At 53.5% G+C, this 24,517-nt stretch overlaps 2 protein-coding genes across 3 annotated transcripts in view; both read right to left on the reverse strand.

The window, feature by feature from the left end:
* Window positions 1-4,524, reverse strand: part of DUSP8 (dual specificity phosphatase 8) — a 45,918-nt gene extending 41,394 nt beyond the window's left edge. The window contains exon 1 of one of the 2 annotated variants that reach the window (XM_034061382.1): window positions 4,508-4,524. The gene's annotated coding sequence lies outside the window, so the exon portion shown is untranslated. Of the gene's footprint in view, window positions 1-1,226; window positions 1,382-4,507 lie in introns of those variants that run through there. The other variant, XM_034061383.1, reaches the window with a different exon arrangement.
* Window positions 4,525-13,999: 9,475 nt separating this feature from the next.
* IFITM10 (interferon induced transmembrane protein 10) lies at window positions 14,000-24,097 on the reverse strand. The gene is made up of 3 exons (XM_034062158.1): window positions 23,954-24,097; window positions 22,638-23,052; window positions 14,000-14,262 (listed from the first exon to the last, which is right to left on the reverse strand). The coding sequence occupies exons 1-3, from the start codon at window positions 23,977-23,979 to the stop codon at window positions 14,113-14,115; spliced, it is 591 nt and encodes a 196-aa protein (XP_033918049.1). The 5' UTR covers window positions 23,980-24,097; the 3' UTR covers window positions 14,000-14,112.
* Window positions 24,098-24,517: the final 420 nt, after the last annotated feature.

The raw sequence follows: 24,517 nt of genomic DNA on the forward strand, positions 1-24,517 counted from the left end.
GGCTTGGTTTAAAAAAAGATAAAATGAAGGCAGACAAGTCATGCATGCACACATTGGGGTGGGCGAACAGGAACCATGAGGGCTTTCCACACACAGTAAACAACATGGGAAAATGCATAAGAGGAATGGGAAAGAAAGAAGGAATCATGGAATGATTTCCAGCCCCCGATAGGTTGCTGGGATGCTCTTAATTTAATTCAATGGAAAATGCATCACCTATTTCACCTTCATACAACACAGTCCCTGCATTTCTGTGCTGTTAGCACTCCCTGCCTGCGCTATGAGACTCTTCATGTACTGGACTAAATTCCACTGAGCACCTCCACGTTTTCTTCCAGTCCCAGCCTGGGCTACTATAGCACCTACCTTCTGAAATACTGATCCTTCCAAGGCATCATGCAAACAAGTATGACCTGTCACTTTTGGAAACTGGAGGTCTAAAGAAGCATAAAATCCTATAGAAGCTCTGCGCAAAGCAAAGGAAGAAGCTCCCTGCACACCAACCTAGATTACCATGTCCAGCTGTGTTTAGAAAACCTCAGAGGAAAAGCCAAATAGCAGAGAGATGGAGCAAGCTATCCTACAGGAGCCATTGGCACTCTATTGGCATAGGCTGCACAGTGCTCTGCCCCAGGCATGGTCCCTCAGCATGGACCTCCCTTACTCTCACTCTCCTTGAAGTTTCTGAGAGCCAAAGGAGCTTCTCAGACAGCACTGACCCAAAGGATGGGGGTAGAAAGTCTATAAGCACCTCTGGTAAGAAGAAGGGATGAGATCCTGTTTTCCGTTCCATGACCTCATGCTAAAGAGGTTACAGGACAGCCAGGCCAGAGCTTTGTGTGTTCCACCATGGTCTCAACCGCTGGTCTGCTTCTGGCAGAGCATCTCTCCCATGGGGATGGGACACATGCCATGGTCTTCTCCTCCATCAGAGGAGCAAGCAAAGCCACCAGGGCATCACTAGGGTGCAATACACCACCCACTGTTCCTGTGGGAACCTGCACTGCCATTAATCATGCCACAGGATCTGCCTGGCTTTGAGGGCAGCCCCTGATACCACTAGTGCAGAGTATCTTGCACGGTCAGTTTTTACCCCCTTATATTCCCCTGGCTGTATCATAATCCTGCACACAAATTACACCCAGGTCTCCTGAGCAAGTCTGAGAAAATCTTGAGCAGAGAGCTTGTTTAGTTTCTTATCTGATGAATGCTCCCAGGCCACTCACCTCCCTTCCCCAAGCTTGTCCATAATTACATCAGGTGCCTCCTTCCCAGTCGGCATCGGGACAGGTGTATCTTCAGAGAACAAATGTAAAGCTTGAAAAACAGGTTTTAAAACCCAGAGGGCATGGGGATGCAGAAGAGCCCGTTGGATCTTTCCCCACGGAATGACGGCATTGCTGCTCCAGCTGCAGGAGCTCCTCTGCATAGCAGCAGGGAAAAGAGCGCGGTGAGACCCAGCTACTGTGCTTGGAGGACAGGGAGCACTCGTCTGTTTCTGCAGCCATCTCTCCCTTATCACTGCCATTAAACCAACAGCAGAGGGCAAAAAGGTCTACAAACTCTGCTAGTGCAACCTCCCCACTGTCCTGCCAGGCAGGGAGGATGCAGCAGCCGCAAGCTCCTTCTCTTTGTCACCTCCTTTGCTACAAGACTCAGTCTGCTGGAATTGTTTCAGTATGATGGCAGCATCCTACAAGCCTGCACCATAAATCAAGATTGCCAAGTGCCAGAGAACCTCCTTTTCCTCTTTCCGTTCCTGATAGTGTTAACATGCTCCGCATCTGCCTGCACCCAGGGCTTTGGGAGCTGAGCTGTGCATGGGAGAAACTAACCTCTGATCCCTAAGAACAGCCTCACTTAAAGGCGGAGAAATACAAAGAGGAAAAGCACCTACATGACACGCTTCTTATCTCTTACGTAGATTAAAGCAGCTGGTGCAGAGGTAAGAGGTAGGGATGGAGTGGGGACTCGCTCATACTGATGCTAAGAGAAGTAATGTCAGAAATCCAGAGCCACAACAGGTTTCCAGTCTTTATGGAGGTCTTGGGGGGGGGGGGGGGGGGGGGGGGGGGGGGGGGGGGAGGGATGTGGCTGCAGGGGGAGAAGCTGGTTTTCTCCCACCTTCCAAGATCCAATTTGACAGTATAGGACAGGGAGTTTGTAACGTCCTATTCAGCCTTTGGGAGTATTTTGGTAGTAATAGTGGCACTGCATTTAATTTTAGATGAACTTAAGCTCTCTAAAGGCAGGGACCTCAGTGGCTTTCTCATCAAGGTGCATGTCACCCAGCAAAAGCATGCTCTGCAGACAAAGACAGTGCCGTATTTGCAAGGGTAATCTCCATGCAGAGCCCAGTGAATGCTCCTAAGGACTCTGGCCCCTATGCTCAGCTCTCCCAAGCATAGACACAGCTAGATTTAAATAGCAGTGCTACATCTAGGTTTTCCTTTCCTGCTCCCTGCCTTGTGTCATGGCAGGGACAACTGGAAGCCATGAGGATTATATCTGTTAAGTTAAAAGCCTTTTGGTGTGAGGTGCTGCCATCTCAGCTTGGAGACCCTTCAGCCTAAGGTTTGTGCTGCACAAGCATGTTGCTGATGGGCTGAGGGCAGGAATTTCTGCCTACTGCCATTGCAAAGAGGCATTTGGACATCCATCTGCTGCTCATGCACCCAACTGTCCTCTCTGGTGGCAGGTGTTTGGACAGTCCTACACATCCAGTTGTGCCACCATAGCTGTGCCAGACAAAATTGGGGACAAGACACCTGCAAAGCCCTGGCAGGCATTTTAAATTCCCGAATACCTCCAGCTATGGCTGGGAAGGTTTTCTCAGTGTTGCAGCTTATTTCATTTTAAGAACCATTACAAGCAAACCCAAAGCAAGCACAGGAACCCCCATCCAGACCCCAGACCCTGACAAACCTCTTCTGCAGAGAGAGTCCTCCTGGCACAGACACCCTCCGACAGCACGAGCAAACCTCATCTGACAGAGGCAAGGCCAAACCCATAAGCACCAATTCCCATGCATTGAGTCCTTCCGAAAACAAAGCCGCATTTGGGCACATAGGCAGCTATGCCCCTATCCTTTTGCCTCAGCACAAGAAGATGAGAGAGACAATGCAAGCAAACATTAAACACCGCTCCATGGGCAAGCTGCTTTCAAGGTTAACATGGCCCCCTGCACTGCCAGGCGCAATCCTCAACGCTACCTGTTCAGGGCTTCTTGGGTACCCCGACCATCTCCCTTGAGAGCTTTGCCTTTATACCCCAAATCAGAGGGAGATCAAAACCTGTGGCAACTATTCCCAATGCATTTGTCATCACTAGCTGCTTGGGATGGTCTCCTCCACACATGCTCCTGCAGCGCTCAGCTCCCACCAGAGAGCTGTTGATAACTACCGCAATACGAAGGATAAACGCATCTGTGCCTAGAAAAATCCAAATATCCTTAACAGAACAGCACTGCACCGCGTCCTTCCTTCTAACGAAACCGCAAATTACTGACCTGTGCACAGAGCTCCCCCAATGCAAGCTGAAGCACTGACATCAGCTTTTGCTGTTGCTCAGGAATTTAATTCTGGGGGAGGAGAAAAGGGAGGGGGGAGCAGGAAGAAGAGGGAACTTATTTATCAATAAGGGAAATAACCAGGAATCTTTAAAAACAACCAACACTCAGCACAGAAAGCGACATTTATCATTGTGTAATAATTGGGAGGGGGTGATCAATCGGTCCATGCACATTAGGGGTGGTGGAGAGGATTATTTTAAACGGGCAGCTTAACTCATTAATCGCTAGCCGTGCCTTTGAGGTTCAGCAGTGAAGTGTTGCATGAAAACCCCCGCTGCTGAACACATGCCGGCTTCGTTTAAACGCCAAGGACACAGGGCGACACTCCAACCTCTTTCATCATCAGAAAAACCACAGCGCTGTTAACACCGACTCCTCAAACACCAGCCCTCAGCCCCCGACAGAAACCCCCTCAGCCCGCGACCCCCGGCCTGGCAGGACAGCGCGCACCCCTCGCAGCTCCCCAGACCCCCTCCTCACCTGCACCACCACCGCCCGGCAAGCGCACACCGCGAACGCAGGGTGGGATTTTCAACACACCACCCCCCGAAAACAAGCGCAACGCGCCCGACATGCGCGGCCGCGGAGCGCCAGCCCCCCCCCTCCCTTCCCAATCCCCGCGGCGCAGCCCGCTGCAGGTTTGCTCCCTCCCCATCCCCAGCACCCCCCTTCATTCTTTTCCTTGCACCAGAATAATTCCAACCCCCCTAAAACACCCAAACCCCTCTATCTATCCACATTCTATGCACATCTATACGCGTACATGTGTAGGTGTATGTTTTCGCGCTATCCATCGGCGCTGAGCGCGATGCCGGCTCCGCTCCGCACATGCGGGCGCTCTGCACCACCCCCCCCCCCTCCCCCTCCCCCGCGCCCTGCCCGTCCCCGTCCTCCCCTCCCCGCGGCCGCAAGGACATCGATAGGGGCTGCACTGACCCGGCGCGGCGGGCGCGGACGGCCGCGCCGCTCCGCGGGCTGTCCGCTGGCGCGGCCGCTGCCGGCGCCGCAGGGCCCGCATGCCGCGGCGGGCGGGGAAGGGACGGGGAGCGGAGAGGGGGGGGGCTCTCCGCGCTGCTCCGCGCCGCTCCGCCGGGAATGCGCCGGCGATGAGGTCATACCTCGGGAACGGGGGGAGGGAGAAGAAGAAGGGGAAAAAAGACAGCGTTGACGTCACCCGCAGCCAATCAGCGCGGGCGGCGCTGGGGCAGGGTGACGTCAGCCCCGCGGGCGCGGAGCGGCGCGCAGGGAACGGGGATTGCGCACCCCCCCACACCGGCCGTGGGGAGCCCCGCGGGGTTCGCCGCTGCTCGTACCCCGCTGTGGACGGGCTGTGAGGTTGGCTCCCATGCCTGGAGGGTTTGGAGCTGCTGGAGAGTGTCCAGTCGAGGACCACGGAGATGATCTGTGCTGGAGCATCTCTCTCATGAGGAGGGATTGCAGGAGCTGGGCCTGTTTAGCCTGGAGAAGAGGAGAATGAGGGGGGATCTCTTTAGTGCATACAAATACCCCAAAGGTACGTGTTAGGAGGGTGGTGCCAGGCTCTTCTCAGTGGTTCCCAGTGACAGGGCAAGGAGCAATGGCCATAAACCGAAGAAGTTTCACCTCAACATGAAGAACTTTACATTGCGGGTGGCAGAGCACTGGAACAGGCTGCCAAAGGAGGTTGCGGATTCTCCCTTTCTGAAGATATTCAAAACCCATCTGGATGTTTTCCTGTGTAACTCGCTCGAGGTTGCCCTCCCTTGGCAGAGTGGTGGGACTAGGTGATCTCCAGAGGTCCCTTCCAACCTGATTCTGGGTGATGCTCTCTTGCAAGGAGATGGATTACCCCACGGAAAGAGTGGTCTGGGCAGCAAAGGGTTTTTGGGGTGACCCTCCTGGTAGCTGAGGTTCCCAGGGGACACCTCCAGTGCCACACTGCTCCTGGCAGAAAGTGTGCTTCTGTGTATTTTTGGTTCATCAGTGGTTCCCAGGCTGCCCTTCTGGCCTGATACAGGCAATGCTGAGCTTGGAGCTTTCCCGCAAGCAAGGTCATCCCTCCTGCCTGCAGTTCACCTGCCCGCTCTGTGCACCTAAAACACCCCACTGCTGAGCTCGGGCTGTAGGGTGGCTTCCAGGACAGCACTGCAGGACCCACTCTCTCTGAAGTGCCCAAGCAGGTGAAGGACAGAGGTAAACATCTTGGAAGACGACATAGTAAAGAGTGGCCCAAAGGCTGGGAGCTGGGGAAGCCTGGCCCAAGGGTCAGCTCCTGGCTGGATGGGATGAGCTCGCCTCCATCCCTCTGCAGTGCCACAAAATAGCCAAGCGGCTGGTCTGGCTAACGCAGCAGGGTTTTTCTGTCCTTGGCCCTAGCCTGGCAGCTTCAGCTTAGAGAGGGATTAGGGTTTAGAAGCTTAGGTTTTGCTGGCGCTTAGGAAATCAAGGGAACCTTCCTCCCTGCCGATACGGATGCCGGATGTTTTAAAATTAACTCTCATCTTCCCAGACACGCAGCCAGCAGCTTGCTCAAGAAGGGCGTTGAGCTCCCACAGTTACTGGCAGCAAAATCTCTCCCAGAAAGGTCACTTTTCGTGGAGCACCAGAGGTATAAAACCCTGGGATGCTAAAAAATCTCACTCTCCCCATTGCATAAGCAGAAAATCAGCTCACCCAAAGCTGTCAGCAGGGAAACCTTTGCAAAATCAGGGCCACTGTACCAAAATGGCATGGATTTTCTACCCAGTTACCATAACCAGTGGCAAGCTGTTAGGGTAGTGCAGGCGCTTGCTCCTTTAGCGGCTCTGGAGCACTTGGTCCTGATGGGAGCAGGAACATACCCAGCATGGCTGGAATGAAGCCGCAGTCTTTCCTCCATTCTGCCTTTCCTGCTGGTTTTCCTGCCCAGCTCCCTCATCACAGCTGTGCAAAGTGCCCCAGCTGGGATAAAATTGAGAAGGACTCCTCTTGCCTCAGCTTAGGGCTGTTTCCTTCCCTGCTCAACACCCCTTTTCAGGGGTAAAATATTAAAAAAGAAGAGGAAAGCAATGAGTTTGAAAATCCCAAAGCTTCCTCGTAAAAGCTGTTATCTAGGCAGAGAGCCACGAGCTCGTGAAGCCTGCTGAAGGAAGAGGATTTAAACAGTTTCTTTCCAAACCCTAGTTAAAATCAATCAATGTTTCCAACCATGGGCCTGGCATGCTGCTGCCAGATGAGCATCCCAGACTGGCTGTTGGGAAGATTGCTCCCTGGCTGAATGGTGGCATAGTGCAGGAAGGAGATGGGAGCAGGATGCTGGGCTGGCTATAGGCAAGAGATGGGGAAGTGGTGAGGAAGAGGGGGATGTGATGGGGACACGGGAGATTCAATCCATACAAAATCCCTAATGGCAGCAAACAGGAGGAGATGTTCCATCAGGACTGGGGACCAGTGTGATGCCGGTTCTCATGGCTGGCAGTAGCAACTCCAGCCCACGATCCCGGCATCTCTCCCATGCCTGATGCATCTGCATGAGGTCTCGCTGCAGCCAAGCGCCTGGTGGGGAGAAACCAAAACAAGTGATTCACTGCAGTTAAACTGCTCCCAGGATTGCAGGGGATGGGAGCAGGTGGTGAGGGAGGCTTGCAAAACCTCACCTGCCTCCCAGGGCTGGGAGCTAACCCTATTTAGATCCCAATCCTGCTAAACTTGAAATTCTGGCACCTGGGTGTGGATCTGTGGCTTACATGGAAGAGGGCAGCTAGCCTGAGTGAGGGCAGAGCGGGGAGCACACCCGCTTGCCTCTGGGTGGCTCGGGCACACTGACTGGGCAAGCAGCATCTCTATTTTCCCCAGGGGAAATTAAGCAGGGACAGCCGGGGTGATGCTGTTACGGTCAGGCAGGCAGAACAAAGCAGCCTCACGCTCTAAGCTCCCATCTACCAGATGTGAACCTATTGTCTCAGCCCCAGGGCCAGCATCCTCCCCCTCCCCATTACAACCATCATGAGCCGACCAAAAAATTATGCAGCAAGTTGCTTACTGCTACAGGAAAGTGCTTTATTTCAGGTAAAGCACTTAAAAAATAATTTGCCCTACTCTGTTTTTTCCTTTCCCAGATTTTAGGCACATCCAAAGATGGATTGCATCCCAGCTACATGTTTCAAATGCAAGTTATGCATGTACACATAAAAGTTCTTGTTAAAACGTTTTCCAGACCCTTAATTGCCATGGCAGGCCAAGTACAGAAGAGCACAGTGGAGCCTCCTGAATCCTACTGGGATTAAAACCAGAACCTGATCATGAAGGAAACTAAAACTAGGAAGAAGAAATTGCTGTCAAACCAACTTTCTTACCCGTCAAAGGACAGACTTTTTGCTAGCCTACAATTACTTTAAATGGCCAAATAATTTTGGTGTTTAACCCTGCCTGATGTTCAGATGCAGCTGCTTGACCTACTGGCTGAGCCAGTCTCCTGTCAGCCTTCGAGCCAGCAGCACTGGCTGCGGCACAGGGCACTGTATTCTCACTGAAGAGGATGCTGGCACCTTGAAACTGTGCTGATGACTGATCCCAGCACTGAGACTTGGGCTGACATGGTTCCACTTCCACCAAGTGTGGTTGTTTCTGCCATGCATGTGTCTGTCACCCTCATAGCAGCATCCTGGAGTGGGACATGGTGAGGATGGGGTTTACCAGTCTCTATATCACCCTGTTTGTAAAGAAACCTATTGACTGTGATGAACTGTGCATCCCACCAAAGGAAGGGATCACTTTCCTCTTTGGCTCCTGCCTGTGCATTTTCTAGGAGGCAGGTTTCCAGCTGTCCCACCCCAATGGCTGGGATGGAGCCCAGCAGATTCCCGGTGAATCCCAGCATGCTACCTTCCTCCTACAAAGCCCAAAATGATGTCACTCCATTAGTGAAGAGAGCTGACGTGCTTGAGCAGGCAAAAAGCACTTGCAGCATCACCAGGCAGCTGTGTTTTTCACAGAGGGGGCTGCCCTGGATCTGTCTCCATTTCCCCAATAGAAATACCTGCCTATGCACAGTGTGGCTCAGCACTCACACAGAACTGCAGGGCACAGAGCTGCGCGTGCACGGCGCAAAAGCAGCTACCATGCAATTAATTGCAGAAGTAGCAGGCTGGAGGGCTGCGTGCTGTGCCATTCAGCTCAGCACATGCTGCAGAAGCATTCATTCTGCGGCTCCGACTGTGCCATGAAGAGCTCCTGCCAAAGGGAAAAAGGGAAAAACCCCCCATCATACACTGAATAAAGCCCCTCTGATTCCCTCTGCCCAGGGCAAGTCTGAAAAAAGCTAGGCAGGAGTATGGAGATGTGCCAGATGTGAGGCATGGCTGCTGAGTACCAACATGATGGGTCAAAGTCAGGGGACGGGAGGGGCAGAGGAGCAGGACCTTTGCACCAGCACGAAGTGATCACGCTGGAGGAGCTGAGGTCAACGGTAGCAGCTGTGCAGAGGCTTTGCAGTAACACCCCTCAGGTGCAGGGAGCGTGCCTGCTCCTTCACCCCAGTGCTGAAACGGTGTGCCATGTTGGCACATATGTCTGCCCTGGGCAGTGAAGGTAGGCAAATTACTTTGCTGCGCCTAGAAGCCCTCCGGGGTCAGATTCACTCCTTTGAAGGGAGTGGGAGGAGAAAGAGGGAAAGGACAGGGGAAGGGAAGAAACACCAAATGGTTTTGTTTCAGTGCATCCAAGTCTTCAGAAATCATCACTGCCCAGTGCTCTCGGATGAGGCACAGTCTTTTTTCTCCATATGTGAACTGAGGATGGGAAAACACTATCCTGGGCCAGAAGGCAGCACAGAGTTAGGCTCTGTGCAAGGGTCCTTTCTGTCTAGACCCCTTTTCTCTACCCCCGTGCTGTTTGTTGTTAGGCTGCTCACCAGTTGCTAGGATTTTTTTGTTTTGTGTTTTGCTTCAATCATTTCCACTGATGAGAGCATCTGCTGCCATCTGTGCCTTCCTCTCCTCCCCCCGGCAGGGCTGCGCACCGCCGTGGTTTGCCGGCAGAGCCGGGCTCTCTTCTCTGCCCAGCCAGCGGCATGTATCCTGTACAGTCCTGTCAGTGTGCAAGGATGGAGAGTAGGGAAGAAGGGGCTCCAGCAGGGCCCTGCTCTTCCACTGTATCCACTGATTATACCTGTGCACTGCTGCAATTGCACCACTTGCAGGACCCCATGGTGACAAGGTCCCAAGGAAGCCTGGTGGCACTGAGCAAGGCTGCAGTTCCTCCTCTGACAACCGATGAGACCGGTTTTGCGGGGAAAACAGGAGAAGGGACTTTGGTAAGGTCACCCATGACATAAGCACATGGCTGGGAAGAGGCCAAAGCTGCCACCTGCTGGCAGCGTGACTCTGCCTCCTGGTCTACGGAGCGCCAGGGAAGCAGGGATATGAGGCTACATCTCAGCGTTGGGTTTTGCTGGTGGCTCACACGGCCCACAGAAGGATAGAGGTTTCCATTTGCATCTCTAATTGTTAGTTTGGGTATCCAGGCTGAGGGCTGCTCCAGCCCTGACTCACCGTGCTTTGCTGCAAGCCCGGCAGCTCACCCATGGCGTGGGAACTGGTGAATGCCGGTGCTGGCCTGGAAGGTTGTTACCTGAATTAACTCCAGCTCGCTATTACCACCAGCCCCTAGACTAGGAGAGCTGCGTGCTTCCATTTACCGACCGCACCAGCTCACCCCGCTGGGATGCCGTGCGCTGCTGTCTGAGAACCGGCTTCGGGATGGGCGGGGATGGTCCACAGCTCCCGGCAAGGGACCCGAAGCTTCCTGGTCTGCCCAGAGGCCGCGGAGATGGGTGGGCGGCGTGGCGGCGAGCTGCCGGCTGCGCTGGAGTGGTGTAAGGGGGCCCTCTGCCTGCCTCCCGCAGCAGGGCAGCTCAAGCTCGGAGCGGGCATCCGGCTCCTTCCTTCCCTCCCTAACCTTCTCCTAGGTGGAACCCCCTCCTAGGGAGGAACCCCTAAGCTATTTCCTCGCCGGAACGAACGAGCCCCCTCCCACCCCATCTTCTCCCCAGGCATGCGTGCCCCTCACCAAGCTCGGTGGCGTTTCACCGCGCCCACCCTGAACACCTTTCTTTACCAGGGGCACAAAACCAGCATCAGTATTTTAGGCACAATCTCATAATGTCGACTAAAAGGAAACAATCACTTCTCTCTTCTCCATTTTCCCCCTCTAGCTAAAGAAAAAGCAAACCGAAACCCTCGTCAAGCTGTCAAGCTCAGTTTCCTGAAGGAATACAATTAAATCTCTATATGGCAACGTGACCGTCAGTTCTTCCCCATCAAAAGATGCTTCTCAAGCAGTGTTTGGCTGTTCCTCTCTTCCACCCCCTCCTCTCAGTTTTCCTTCCCGCCGTCGAGTGCAACAGAGGCTGCATCTTTGCAGCCAAAAAAAGGTGTGATTTGGAGAGCGCTGCGCGACGTGAGTGGCAGAAGTGAAAAGGCAAAGAAGCAACCCTTGAAAGCCTGCCTTCTGCTGCATTGGGTGTCAGCCTTGGCACAACCCGAGCTTCCAGAACCTTCTTGCAAAAGGAAAAGAGAAAAGGCAAAAAGCACAAAGCAGGCACAGGACCTGTCAGATTCAGCTGCTGCTTTTCGTTTCCATCGTTTCCATCTTCTCGTCTGTGCAATCTGGGATGTACCTGCCTGACAGTATAGGGGATGCAGTTTTGCCATCTTAATTTGGGGTTATCAGACAGTGGCAAGATGAAATGAGTATTTGGAAATCTATCTTCCCCCTCCCTTTTCCCCATTTGGCGGGTGCTTTCTTACTGCGTGAGTTTGGAGGGACTCCATTAAAACAAAAAGGAGAGGAGGGGAGAGCACAAAGGGTTTTGCTGCTCCCGGCCCAGAGCTGCAGGTGGAGCTGAGGTGAGGGCTGTGGTGAAGCTGAGCAGCTGTGTGGGATCAGCCATCCCATCCTCCAGCCAAGGGGTTACTGCATGCTCCTCTGCTACCCTCTTTGTGTCCAAGGCAGAGGCAGGCCTCTGACCAGCTACAACACAGCAATTTCAGCATTCACACCTTCTATAATGTGTGCAACAAATAATAAATGTGATTGTTACTAATAATAGCCCACCCTCTCCATCCCTGATGGTTTATGCATGCAAAAATGCTGCAGAGTCAGTTCAATATTCCCCCTGGTTCGCTTACCCAGCATCCATTTTCCTTGCAGATAAAGACGGTCCATCAGGGGAAGGGATGATGGTAACTCATTTGTCACACTTGTTAAATGTAGGAAAGGCTGGCTTTGGGGCACTTCCAATTTTGTGTCAGCTCTGTCTTTAGCTGAGCAGCCCTGTGCCTGCATGCCAAACACGGTGGCTCTCTCCTATGTGGCACCATCCCTGCAAGATTTAATAGATTCAGAGGGTCTCTGAGTGCAAAAGGACTTGCCCATCCTACCAGGCTTGTGTTTGGGCTGCAAAGCTTGAAAGGTACAATGGACACCTGGATGGTAAAGGATATTGAGAACAAGATTTTGGGAACTGCCAGCATGAGCTCAGTGCAGGTACAGGGAAAAGGTGATGCAACCTCACCTCCATGCTCCTCCTAACCCTTGGAGGATTTCGGGGTGACTAGTCTGGATCTTGCCTAAACTAGCACTGTCCCAGCAGACTTTAATTTGCTCCAATGATCAGGTGCCAGTGCAGGGTGGCTGCAATGCAAGTCATTTTGGCTGCACCCTCTTTGGAGGCATTGCCATCAAGAAAGGCCACCTCCTTTGCTGTGGACAAGGACTAGATACATCCTCTAGAGGTGTTAGGATGGAAATGCTGATGGCTATGACCCCTCAGATCTTGTTTCAGGGAAGGCTGGGAAGAGTCTTGACCTCTGGATGAGTGATCATAGAGCAGCTCCCGATCGAGGTACTTCGCAGAGCACCATGCACTGCGCTGCTGGAGGACACTTCAGTGCAAGACAGCCCCCTGATCTGGACCGGTATGGAAATGCCCTCCAGTGAGTGGGGAGTAGGTAGGACTGCAGGTCCTTCTGCCCATAGCTTCCCCCATAAATCAAGCCCAGATTGGGTTAAGGTGTAGAGAGCTGGGCAGGAAGGGTGCTTTTAGGGAAGCATCCTTATGGTCTGTCCCCACAGCTTGCTGTGGCAAAGCCCAGACACAGCACATTGATTTAACTTCACACCCAGCAGGGCATGAAGTGTCCTACAACGGCCTGTCTGCATTCTCTATCTCTGCTTTTGTGGTAGGCACAAAGGTGGGCACTGTTGCCTCCTCCCAGTTCTATGGCTGGTCTGCAGCAACTGGTCTCCATTGGCACAAGGTTATCATGGAGCTGGAAAAAGATGAGGCAGCTGTGGCAGATGAGATGAAACGAAGGGTCAGAGGGGCTGAAAAGCTGTATTTTGGTCCTGGTCTTGCTATTCACTTGTGGTGTTTCAAGCCAGGCCATGTTGACTTGCAGGCAGCTACCAGGAAGGGCTCCGAGCTCCTGCCTTGTTTAGCAGCAAATGCGTGGTGCCTCTGAAACCTGTCTCTCAATAAAGACCCTGGGAAGTGCTGCGGTAGCAGCAGGTTCAGACTGCGGCAATTCATTTCTATCTTCAGTGCTGGTCCTAGCAGGGGAGGGGCACCTGCCTGCTCAGCTGCCTTTGACTCCTTGCCATTGATCGACCATTGCAGGAGTCGCTGAGGTCTCTGTTCTTACCGTCCTTCACGGCTGCATGCTGCCCTGACCTGCAGCAGCATCCCTCATTCCTGCTTTAAATCTCTTCCAAGCAGGCACTGGTAACATTAACATTTTCTCTTGTCAGCCTGTAGGGACCTGGAGCACAGCCCTCCTGAGGAAGGAATTAACCCAGCAGCACCAGTTAGCAGAGGTATCTTTTATTGACTGTTTACAGAGTACTGTAATACAGAATCTGTTTAGGGGACTTAAGTGAGTTCTCCAGAAGGTGCCTTCCTTCTCAGCATTGCCAGGAGATCCTGAGGAGAAACCTGCCCTGTAACACTCTGGGGCTCCCTAGCACCCTCAGCTCTCCAGGGGTTGGGAGTTGTTTGAACATTGGATGAAATTCAATAGAGGAAAAGGAAAAGAAACCTCCATACACCAGGAGGTGGTGGGGAGGTCTGAACACACCTGATATGTTGTGAGGCAGCCCTGCTGTGGAACCCATGCATAGCTGCACGTGCCTCCTGCTCGACAAGACCCCACTGCTCCCCAGAGCTCAACTCTCTGCTGCTGGGCATTGCATGGCTTTGGGCTTTGTACACTCTTGTCACATGGCTTGTTGACCATAAAATAAATATTTCTTGGTCTTTTTTTCTGCCTGTACATGCGTTGGAGACCCTTTCCTACAGCAGTTCCTGTACTGTTTTTGGGGGGAGGAAGGGTATGCTCAGCTGGACTGATAAACTCTTTTCACTTTTATTTATGTATTTATTTGGCTCTTCTCTTTATTTTTTTATTTTTTGCAATCAAGGTGGAGTATTGTTTTTATTTTTTTGCGTCCTTGCTACAAGAAACAACTGCAGACACTTCTGGCATAGAGGCATTTTGGCGATGGCTGCTGCTGTTGGCCTCACTCTAGTAATCAGTGAGGGGGTATCGCAGGAAGATGAAGATAAGGATGATACAGAAAGTGGCAAGGGCTGAGCTGGTGATGTTAAAAAGACGGGCTGTCTTGGCATCTTCAACTGCTCCATTTAAGTCATTGAGGAGTTTCTTGTCCCGGACCTGAGATACACACAAAAAATTATTAAATAAAAAAATTGGGAGACATATAAAAGACAAAGTGTTTAAAGCAACACTCACAAGAATACAGTTCACTTGTAGGGTACCTGTACAGCAGATGAGGGCTGAGCAGTGCCTCCTTTCATTTGAAAGTATTCAAAGCATTCAAGGATAAACACTTTGAAAGTGTTCAAAACCCATGTAGATCATGTAGATGAGGCCCTTAGTAACATGATTTAGTGGTGTACTTGGCAGTCCTGGGGTAAAGGTTGGACTTGATGATCTTAAAGGTCTTTTCCAATGTCACTGATTCTATGATTTGAATGCTTGGGGTGCCATAAAACACCCCAGGGTGTGGTTTGCCTTCCAGCTCTGCTATGGTTTGAGCCTGTGAAGCCAAGCATTGTAATAGAGGTCCCTATGGCCTCTGGGGTGGGGCAGTGTTGTTTGAGCCTGAAGATGCATGAAAGAGCTGAGATGCCATCATGCACCCCATGCACATGGGCACTCAAGCATCCTTTCCACCATGTCATAGCCCTCTGGACCTGCAGCCCCAGAGTTCACCTCACCCAGGCCACGAGCAAGAAGGCTGTCTGCAGCTCTGGTGTGCATCCCCATGCCTCTGTCTGCACTGAGGGGCTGAGTGGGTGAGCGCTGGCACAGCATCCTACTGCAGCTCCAGGGCTGTGCATGAGCCTCCAGCATATTAAGCAGTCCTGGGTTAATGAGTTCCTGTTGCAGGTCTGATGCAGCTTGTGCAGCGCCTCTGCCACTGGCAGCTTTCAATACTGACAGTGCATTCTGCTCTCTTCATTTCCCTGCAGGCTGGGATATTCATGGGTGTGCTTTGGGGCAGCTCTGCAGTGGGTAAGGATTGTGCATGCCTGTGTCACTGATCGGTCCCCACCTCCTCCAGGCAGCCATGGCATCAGCAGGCAGTGGATGGCACAGCTAGGCAGTGATGCCACTAGAAGGCAGAAATGGCATTACCAGCAGTGGATGGCACTGCAACCCAGCGGATGGCAGAGCTGGGCAGTGCGTGGCACTGCAAGGCAGCAGATGGCACAGCTAGGCGTTAATGCCACTAGGAGGCAGTAGATAGCACAGCTGGATAGTGGATGGCACAGCTGGACAGTGGATACCATTAGCAGGCAGCGATGGCATCAGCAGGCAGCAGTAGCATCATTAGGCAGCAGATGGCACACCCAGGCAACTGATGGCACTGCCCACCAGCAGCAGTTCATCTGCTGTTTGCTCAGGCTTCATCTCTTCCTAGCAGATATGTGTCCTTGTCCCCATATTGCCCCTTCAGCCAGCACCCAGCAGACGCAGGCAGCTGGAGCCACAAGGATTTTGGACAAAGGGACCGGGAGATTCGACCCCTTTTCCCTTTCCCGTTCCGAGCGGGGTACCCAGGGGCCACATCGCGTTGCATGGCATGGCAGTTCCTGCTACACTGCCTGCTTTGTGGCCAGAGGGTCAAGGCTGCGGGCCCCGTCCTTTGCTGCGCTGCCGGCAGTGCGAGCGCCAGCAGAAGCTGCCAGCCTAACACTAGATGTCGGTGTCAGGCTGCGAGAACCAGCCCCGGAGTCCTACCTACAAATACTGAAAGGCTGTTATGGACCAGGAAGCTTTCCAAAAAGACTGTGATGGATTCAGACCACGTCCTAATGACTTTTTCTCCCTCCTGCAGTGCTTACCCATGGGGCTGCCTGCTGCTTGCTGGGTATTGGGAAGGGCTGCTGAACCCCTTCATTTCAACTGAGCCATGCTGGCTCATGGGGCCTCCAAAACCAGATCTCAGACCCTCAGGCAATGTTCTCTCTCACACCAGCAAGGACCTCTGCACAAGCACCCTCTGCTCTTCACTAATCCTGGACTGTGGGTACGGAGGCTGCATCTGGCATGAGGCCTGCAGGAGCTGTCACTGGCAGGCACATAGGCAAGAATGAGAGCTCTGTTCTCATCCTTGTATTAAATCCTGCAGTGCCATGTCCTTGGCCTCTGTTACATCCTGCTCCTAGGAGCCATCCATGTAGCTCCATGGCAGGCTTGGCTGTTGCTGCCGGCAGTGGGGATGACCCCTGGGAAGGCAGCAAGCTGGCAGCTGGGAGCCTGCATGACTTTCTGTGTCAGCTGTGTCCAGGGTGACGCACCTTTGAAATTATCCATCAGTTTAGCATCCTCCCAAAACCCCCAGAGCACAGGAGTGCCAGGCAGCTGGCACATCCTCACCCACTGAGAAGCACAGAGACCCACGAGCACTGGATCTGGAACAGAAATCCCAGCCACTTCTCACAACAGACTCTTTAAAGCTCTCTCATGTGCTTTCCTCTTCTCAGGGCCTGCCAGAGGCAACTATGCAGAGCAAATGCCTTTTGACCCTTCCTCTACTGTAAGCCACCCTGGAAGAGGTTGCTCTCTGCCGCAGGCAAGCCAGTGTTTGCTATCAAGTGTCTGCCAGGCAGACACAGGTTTCTCCAGCAGAGCAGCATAGCCAGAACACCAAGCTCTGCAACATTTCCTGCACCAAGCTGCTTACTTTGCCTCTGTGGGGCCAGTTCCTCTTGGCCTCAGTAGTTCTCTCCCACTCGTCACCTCATGCTCCTCTTGTCCCCAGGGCACCCTGCCACCCTAATTTCCATGCCCTACCCTCTCCCAGGAGCCTCTTCCACCTGACAGTGGCTCACACTCGTGACTGACGCTGTAGCTCTTTCCCACGGCATGCTTCAGCAGCGCCTGACCTACCCTTGGCCCCACTCCAGTCCTGCTGCTGATAAGCATCCCTAGTGAGGGGTGCCTGGGGCTACCCCCTCCCCAGTGCTTCCATTTTCCTCTCAGTTCCTTTTTTTTGTCCTTCCCATCTCTCCTCTTCCCTCTTGTTTGGGCCCAAATGATGGCTCCACACCCGCCTTCCACTCCTGCCAAAGTGCACCCAGCTGCCTCCTCTCTGTGCCCCAGCAGCTGGTTCCACCTACTCCTGCTTGTGTTATATGGAACTCTGTCTTCATCCCCCATCTCCAGCAGCCCCTGTCCTTTACCTTCCCTAGCTCTCCTCTGCTCTGGCCTTGGCCACCAACTCCTTGGTCCCTTTCCTCTCCTCCCTTGCTATTTCCCCATACACATATAACTTCAGAAGTCACCGTCACACAAATCATCCCTTATTGTCCATTATCATCTATATTGCAATGAGGCCTCCAAGCACCAGATAAATGGCAGGGTCTCTGCAGCACACAGGAGCAACATAAAGGCATTTCTCCTTCCAAACCACTTGCAGCCCCAGCCTCCCACATCTCTCCATTGCAGCCTCTCAACCTCTTGCCTCTCCTTGCACCCCCAGATGCTTCCAGATGTCTCCTTTTAATGTCCCATTGTGGCATCTGAGCCAGATTCTGGAGGAGGAGCTCTTCTGGAGAGCAGGTAAGTCTTTAATCTCTTTCCCTGCTTTGCCTTAAAGGAGATGCCACTGTCTCTCTCATAGCCCAGCCTCAGCTTTTCCTATTTTCATGCTTTTGTGGCCACCATTACCATAATGTGCTGGCAGCTGGTGCACAAGCCCAGGAAGCTGCTTCCTTCCACAGGTCCCCAAGGTCACCCCCTTACCCCAGACCCAGGTGTGGGGTTTCCTTAGTCACAGACTCTTATCCCATCATCACTTTGACCCTTCTCACCTTACCTACAATTAGATGGGGGCTTTTGGCCCTGCTTGCACTGAGATACCTGATGTAAAGGTAATTACATCTGCTGGCTGCGGGGCTTCCCCATGCACCACAAAGCCTTGTGTAGTGGACCCTTTAGCAATTCTACCTTGGGCAGTGCAAAGCTTACCTCTGATCCAGCTTGGCAACTTCTACAGTTCCTTTCCTTTTCTGTGCCTGGCCTTCCATGGAACAACCTGCTTTTGTGCTTTAATGTACAAACCTTCCTTCCTTCCCACACCAGCAGTGGCCTTTCGTCCATCCCTGCTTGCCTGTCACCTCCCTACTGCTCACCCTGTCCTCCACCACATCCAGCATGCTGATACCAAAGAACTCTTTCCTCCCTCTCACCACCATCCCCTGTCCTTCCTCCCCTTGGGATTCTGCCTTCAGCTTTCTCTCCAAGCCCTCCCTGCTGCCTGCTCCTTCACAGCTCTTTCCTCAGCAGCCACCTCCCATCTATCTGCTCTGGGGCTCAGCCCCTCTCATTTTTAGGAGTAGGGAACTTGTTGTGTGAATAAAAAGTGCTGCCTCAGCTGGCAGGAGGAGACAAATGGTTTGTTGATAACGATCCTAATGAGGCTGTATTTAAGGCAGCCTGGCTTTTAGCATGCAGCCCACAGCTGCTTGTCTGTAAACTGATTTCTGCGCAGAGCTCAGTGTCCCTAACATAAGGAGCTCTGGAAGGCATCCTTGGGTTTATTTGCTCTGTGAATCGGTCAAGAGCTCTCCACCCTGCCTGTATTGGTGTCACGGGGCTGTCACCCCTGTGTTTCAGCTTGCCTGAGAGGCCAGGTGCCACAGCTTCTCTGCTTCTCAGGGTTAATAAACGGCTATGGATCTGTGCCCATCTGCTTCCTCTTGAAGCAGAGAAGATCAACAAGTGGCAAAAGGGAAGACAAACAACCGTGCCCACAGCTGTGTGCTAAGGGTGAGGCAGGGAACAGGCAGGAGAGCTCATGTCCCCTGGGGTGATATCACACTGCATATTTTTGTGGCCTCGAAGGGCAGGAAAACTGGAAGCAGCCCTGCAGGCTGCTGGTGGGGCGTAAAAAGCCGATGGAGCTTCTTGACATCTTTGTCTCCACACAGCTACAGCAAGGCATCTATACCACTGCTCATCTCAGATCCCAGCTCCTCTGCCATAATGGATACTGAAAAAGGTTTGGATCTTCCCAAACGGGACCTCCTAACAATTGAAGTGAGATCTCCTGCCACCAAGCACTGATGCATCATTCTTTACTGCTTGGAGCTGGGAAAGAGGGAGGCAGAGAGCTGCTGAGTATCAGGCCATGGTACTTACTCCTGATCAAAAGCAACCAAATCCAAAGCATTGCCACTGGGGCAATCATCATATCTGTGCTGGTCTAGGGTTAAGGTAACTTTAGGGTTTCTAACTTCCATGGTCCTGCTGTTTATATCTTCTCCACCAGCACCAACACACCCTTATGACTGGTTATACGCTTGTGCTCAGGCTGACCTTGAGAAGCCTGAGAGGCCAGAAATCACCCCCGGGGGATACAGGTTTGTGTGACTGCTGCAGCCCCGCAAGCTGTGTCTGCTGAGGATCTGGCTTGCTATGAGTGTAAATGAAGATGCGGTGTGCCATCGAGTTCTTACAGCACTTGGCTGGGATGTCTGTCACACAGAGTACCTGGCTTGGGTGTCACAGTCTCTGCCCTCGCCTGAATTAATGTGTTTCTTTGAATAAGAGCATATAAATTCTTTGACCCTGGGGTGGGTTTTTGGTGTTTTGGGGGAAATGGTGGTCACCATGAAATAGCATTTCCTTGCAGAAGAGATCTAGAAGGCTGTAGCTCATGTGCAAAAGGCCAGGCAGACATGGGTCTAAAACCAATAAAAATGGGCATGGGGAATGAAACAGCTTTACGGTAACATTCAAGTGTACCTAGGCATACATCTGTCTTCCAGAGTGGGCTTTATGCTGCTGAAACTGGTGGAGATACTACAGTGGGCTATGACACTTAATGAAACCTCTCACGGACTTGGGGGACGAAGGTTCTACTGTTTTATTAACAGCATGAATCTGGCAAAAGCAGGTGACATTTATGGCAGGGTATTGAAAAAGCTATCTCTGATAACGAAATGGTTCCTGAGGTTGCTAGATGTTTCAGTTATTTAAAGGAAATGTGAAAACCATAACCCAGGAACCTTTTGATGCCATCAGCTCACTGATGGTCCTTCAGCCAGGAACCCTGTGCTAAACCAGTCAAGGACTCTACAGTCAGACATCCCAGAACAGGCTCAGGGAAGGGAAGAGGCTGCTCCCCTCCTCTCCTTCCCACAGCACCTTACTTTGTCTCTGCAGAGCACAGGTACCTTAGGAATGCTGGGACTCAAGTATCTGCTGCTTACATTTATTGCAGAGGAACAAGAAAAGTCTGTTTAAAGGGACGATTGTCCCAGGGTGTTTCTTGCTTCTGCTTTCTCAGAAGTTCTGGGATAAAACCTTACTGACTATAGAAGAGATGAAAACATCAGGTTCCTGAGAAATAACTCCAACATCCAGCCTAGGTAGGATGTCATGGAGGTTTTTGCAGTAGGTATGAGTGAGAAAGGATCCCGTCTTTCTCAGCATCCCAGGGGTCTTCCCCAGGGCAGATCTGCTGCTGCCCCAGCATCCCTGTTGCTTCCCACCACCCATCCTGATAGCAGCCCATGAAGGCACCTGCCATCCTTTCAGCCACTTGCTAGCTCTGTCCTGTGCCTCTGAGGGACATTTTGCTTCTATTTCCCCCACTCCACAGAGTCACAGCTACCGACGATCTCCAAGACCCGCTCAGCATTGCATCTGCTTGGGTACCACCATTACGTCCAATCAGCTGCCCCCTCTGCAGTCCAAAAGCCAAGGCTGGGTTTTGACAGCCATCTTATGTTTTCCTTTCTCTGATTTGGAGCAACTTTGACCATCTTCCTTACTTCACCATTGCTACTTTTTTCACAGTGGCGTTTATATCCTCTAGACCTTTGCAGCCAGATGCTGAGCTCACACCTCTGCCCTGGGGATCCCTTCTGGGCTTTGTTCTTCCTTCCACCTTGTGTCAAGCATAGTGAAGGGTCCAGCCTCTAACAGCTTTGTAGGTGGTAGGTCCTATTCCATCCCGTCCCCTGGATATTGGGTCAGTTTGGTCCTCAGGCTGTCCTGCCTCCCTGCTAGCTGCAACTAAGGGACCATGTCTACCCAGATAGATACCTGCTGTAGCTACCACCATGTCCTGGTGACATGACACCATTTCTTAGCCTGCTGCAACCATGCCTCTTGCACAGGAAAGATACTGACCATATCTCAAAGGCAAATTCAGATGAGCAAAGACATGAAAAATACGGAGGAAGACAGTTTATTCCATTAAGTGCTGGAAGAGTGGGGGGTGTTAAGGGACTCTCTCCCTCCACTTCTGTTAGGCTGCCACTGCCTGGACTTGCCCTTGGGTCAGTCCTGTTTGTGGTGATGCTCAATCCCAGCATGATTTAAGCTATTAAGGGACTTGCCCAGGCAGCATGGTCCTGTGAAGCCTGCTACATGGGTGGTGGATGTGTGCTCACCTCCCTTCTTGGGGAGGCAGAAACTGAGGCAGGCACCATAGTGCCAGTGCTGGGTTTGCCCAGGGCATGGGTCTGCGGATTTGTCCCTCAGCCTTTCTACCAGAAACCATGACGGGCTCAGGAGCAGCCTCCTTGCAGCACTGGGCACTTGCAGTCCAGCTTGTGGGAGCTGGATAGGGTTAATTGATCTGCTTCTGTGATGGAGCCTGTCTGCGCCCTGGCCTTCCTCTAAATGCTGCCTGCCAAAACAAATCAGCTCGCTCCTGTCGGGGCCACCCAACCGCCCCGGGCTCTCTGCACATCCATTCAGTTAGGTTTGTTTCTGTCAGGCCGGGAAGGGGAGGGCAGCCCTGGCTGAGGGGCTGCCTGTTTGCTGGGTGCCGTCGCTGCCGGGCTGCTCTCCCCTGCAGCTATCGGGAGTAACCTGTTCCCACCCCCATCATGGGCTGTGCTCCATGCCACCACCATCAACACAGCTCTATTTCCCTCTAGATCTGATGCTGTCTGAAGCCCCCCTGCACCTACTTCCACCTCCTTGGCAACCTGGGGCTTGTTCTGCTGATGCAGGCAGGTCTCCAAGGTTTGCCTTGGGATTTATAGGGCTCGGAAGCGGTGGGGGGAGAGGAGCTGGCCACCAGCTGGTGTTTTAGTTAGGAAGAGGGCAAGAATTAAACAGGCAGGATTGCCCTGCACCCTGGCAGCTTCTCCCTTGCTGCAACTTGCCAGGCACCAGCTGATCTCTGCCTGCTGCTTCTTACTGCTTCTGCCTGACCATCTGATGCTGTTGGGTCCTACCCTGATGATCTCTAACCGGCAGGATCCCAAGGAAGGGACTGAGTGCTGGGATACCTGAGGGTGCAGCATGAGCCAAGCCAGCCCATCATCCTACTGTTGTGGTACAGAGGAAACTCCGAGGGTACCAGAGCAAGCCAAAGCACCTCTTCCCCACTTGAAGCAACATCCCTACCTCCAAAACACACCTCTACTCTCCCCATCCCCAGCGAATGGGGCCTCTCAATCTTGTGGCAAAAATGTGATTTACATCAGGTGTGACCCCCAAACACTCCCCCGCTCCTCCAGTCACCCATTACTCTGTGCTGCATGCTCAGTACTCACTTTCAGTGAATAGGCCAAGGCAATGAAGCCGAGGCAGCAGAAGTTGAGGTATACAAAGTTGAAGATGGACCAGAGATAGTAGTCGTTCACCTCGGTGGTGTCGGGGTAGATTTCAATGACAGTGGTGGGGTTGGTCATCGTCTTCTTCTCCACCGAGTGCTTGCACGGGACCGCCGGTCGCAGGCTGTCCCCTTTGCAGCTCTTGCTCTCCATGAGATAAACGGCAGAAGAAGGAGACAGGACCGGCGAACCTTGCCGGAGAGCCGGGGGCTTGGCGATGCAGGCGAAGCAGCCCTGCGGGGGGCCCTGGGGAGGGCGCGGGGTCCAGGCCACCCCCTCGAAGGGGCACGGCGGGCCCAAGGGGGGATCCTGTGTCCTCTCCGTGGTGGCTGCCGCGGCGTCACCGCGCTCTGCCCTGGCAAAGCGAACCCCCCCGTAAAAAAATGGGGGTGAGGGGATGGAGAGGAGGGGGGGGAGGGAAGAGAAAGAAGGGGTAAGAAGTGGAAAAGGAGAGACGCAGGGGGAAGGCAGGAGAGAGCGGGGCCGGGAGACAGAGGAGAGAATGGGGAGAGGAGCGAGGGAGTGGGGAGAGGAGGGGCGGAGGGAGCACCGCTGCGCCCGGGGACCACGGAGCGGAGCTGCCGCCGGTCCCGGCCCCGCGGCGGGGGCAGAGGAGCGGGCAGCGGCGGGCAGCATCCCTCCGGCTCTCCCGCCGCCTCCCCCTCCGCTGCCCGCTGTCCTGCGGGACCCGCGGCCGAGACACGAGTGGGGAGATAGATAAAAACAACGCAAGGGAAAGAAATGAAGCCGAAGGAAACACTTGGGGAGAGCCGGGGGGGGCTCCGCCGGAGTTGCCGGCTGAAAACGGGCTGCACCCGCAGCAAGCCCTCCCTGCCCGCCTGTCTGTCGGTCGATCTGCCTGTCTGCCGGGGCATCCGGCTCTCTGTCCCATGCCGGGATGAGAGCGGGTCTCCCGGTGCGGCAGAGCAGCCCGGCCCTCGCCCTCCCTCCCTCCCTCCCTCCGGGGGGGATATTTTTTGAGGGATTTCCCCCCCGTTTTGTTTTTCCTTTCGGCCGAGTCTCCGCGGGATTCCAGGTGGGATTGCATCTCCCGGCTCCTTCCACCTGCCAGCAGTTTCTTTCCCACCACCCCCTCCCCTTATTTTTGAAGGGGAGAATATCGTGCCAGGAGAGGAGGAGAAGGAGAGGTAAGAGGGGATGTAGACAGAGGATGGGGAAAGGGATGTGGGAAGATATTCCGTGTCCGTCACCCCCGTCTCCCCCCCCAGCTTTGCAAATAGGAAAGACTGGTTTACCTCTGGCTGCTCGTCCGTCCGTCCATCCGTCTCCTCCGAAGGCATCAGGAGGAGCGAGGGACACTCACAAGGAGGGATGCGGGGAGTCGCTGCATATCCGGCTCAGCACTGCCTCCGGCTCGGCTTCCTCGGCGCTGGGGTTGCGGAAGGAGGGGGGAGGGGGGAGGGGGGGCACCCATGGACTAGCGGCGGGCAGGGGGGGTGTTAGGGAATGGGAAGATCAGCCTGCAGCCCCTTTCCTCCCCCCGAACATGCTCCACGCAGGAGAGCTCCTCCGTGTCTCAGCCCCACGGGGACGTCACCTCCTGCTTGGAGCATCCTGGTAGTGCCTTACGGGAGAAGGGCATCTTCTGGGCCCCGGCCGAGCGGCTTCCCTGGTCTTCCGGAGGGGATGCTCGGCCCGACTCTCCCCTGCGTCACCCACAGAAACCTTTGCAGTGGGGCCTCGCTGCGGGTTTGTTCCCATGGGCCCGGGTGAAAACCTGAAGGAAGAGTGGCACGGGCGTGTGGGGACGATTGGGACTGCGTGATAACGGGAGGTGACAGCAGCACAACGGTCGTGGG

The sequence above is a fragment of the Melopsittacus undulatus genome, chromosome 4 (assembly GCF_012275295.1).
Source record: "Melopsittacus undulatus isolate bMelUnd1 chromosome 4, bMelUnd1.mat.Z, whole genome shotgun sequence".
Lineage (NCBI taxonomy): Eukaryota > Metazoa > Chordata > Aves > Psittaciformes > Psittaculidae > Melopsittacus > Melopsittacus undulatus.

Bases quoted from the DNA above. Each gene is read 5' to 3' on its own strand.
- IFITM10 (XM_034062158.1), bottom strand. From the start codon at position 23,979: ATGGACGGACGGACGAGCAGCCAGAG. The intron at 23,053-23,953 runs GTAAACCAGTCT...TCGCTTTGCCAG, and splicing joins GGACGGACGAGCAGCCAGAG to GGCAGAGCGCGGTGACGCCG. The intron at 14,263-22,637 runs GTGAGTACTGAG...TGTGTATCTCAG, and splicing joins CCTTGGCCTATTCACTGAAA to GTCCGGGACAAGAAACTCCT.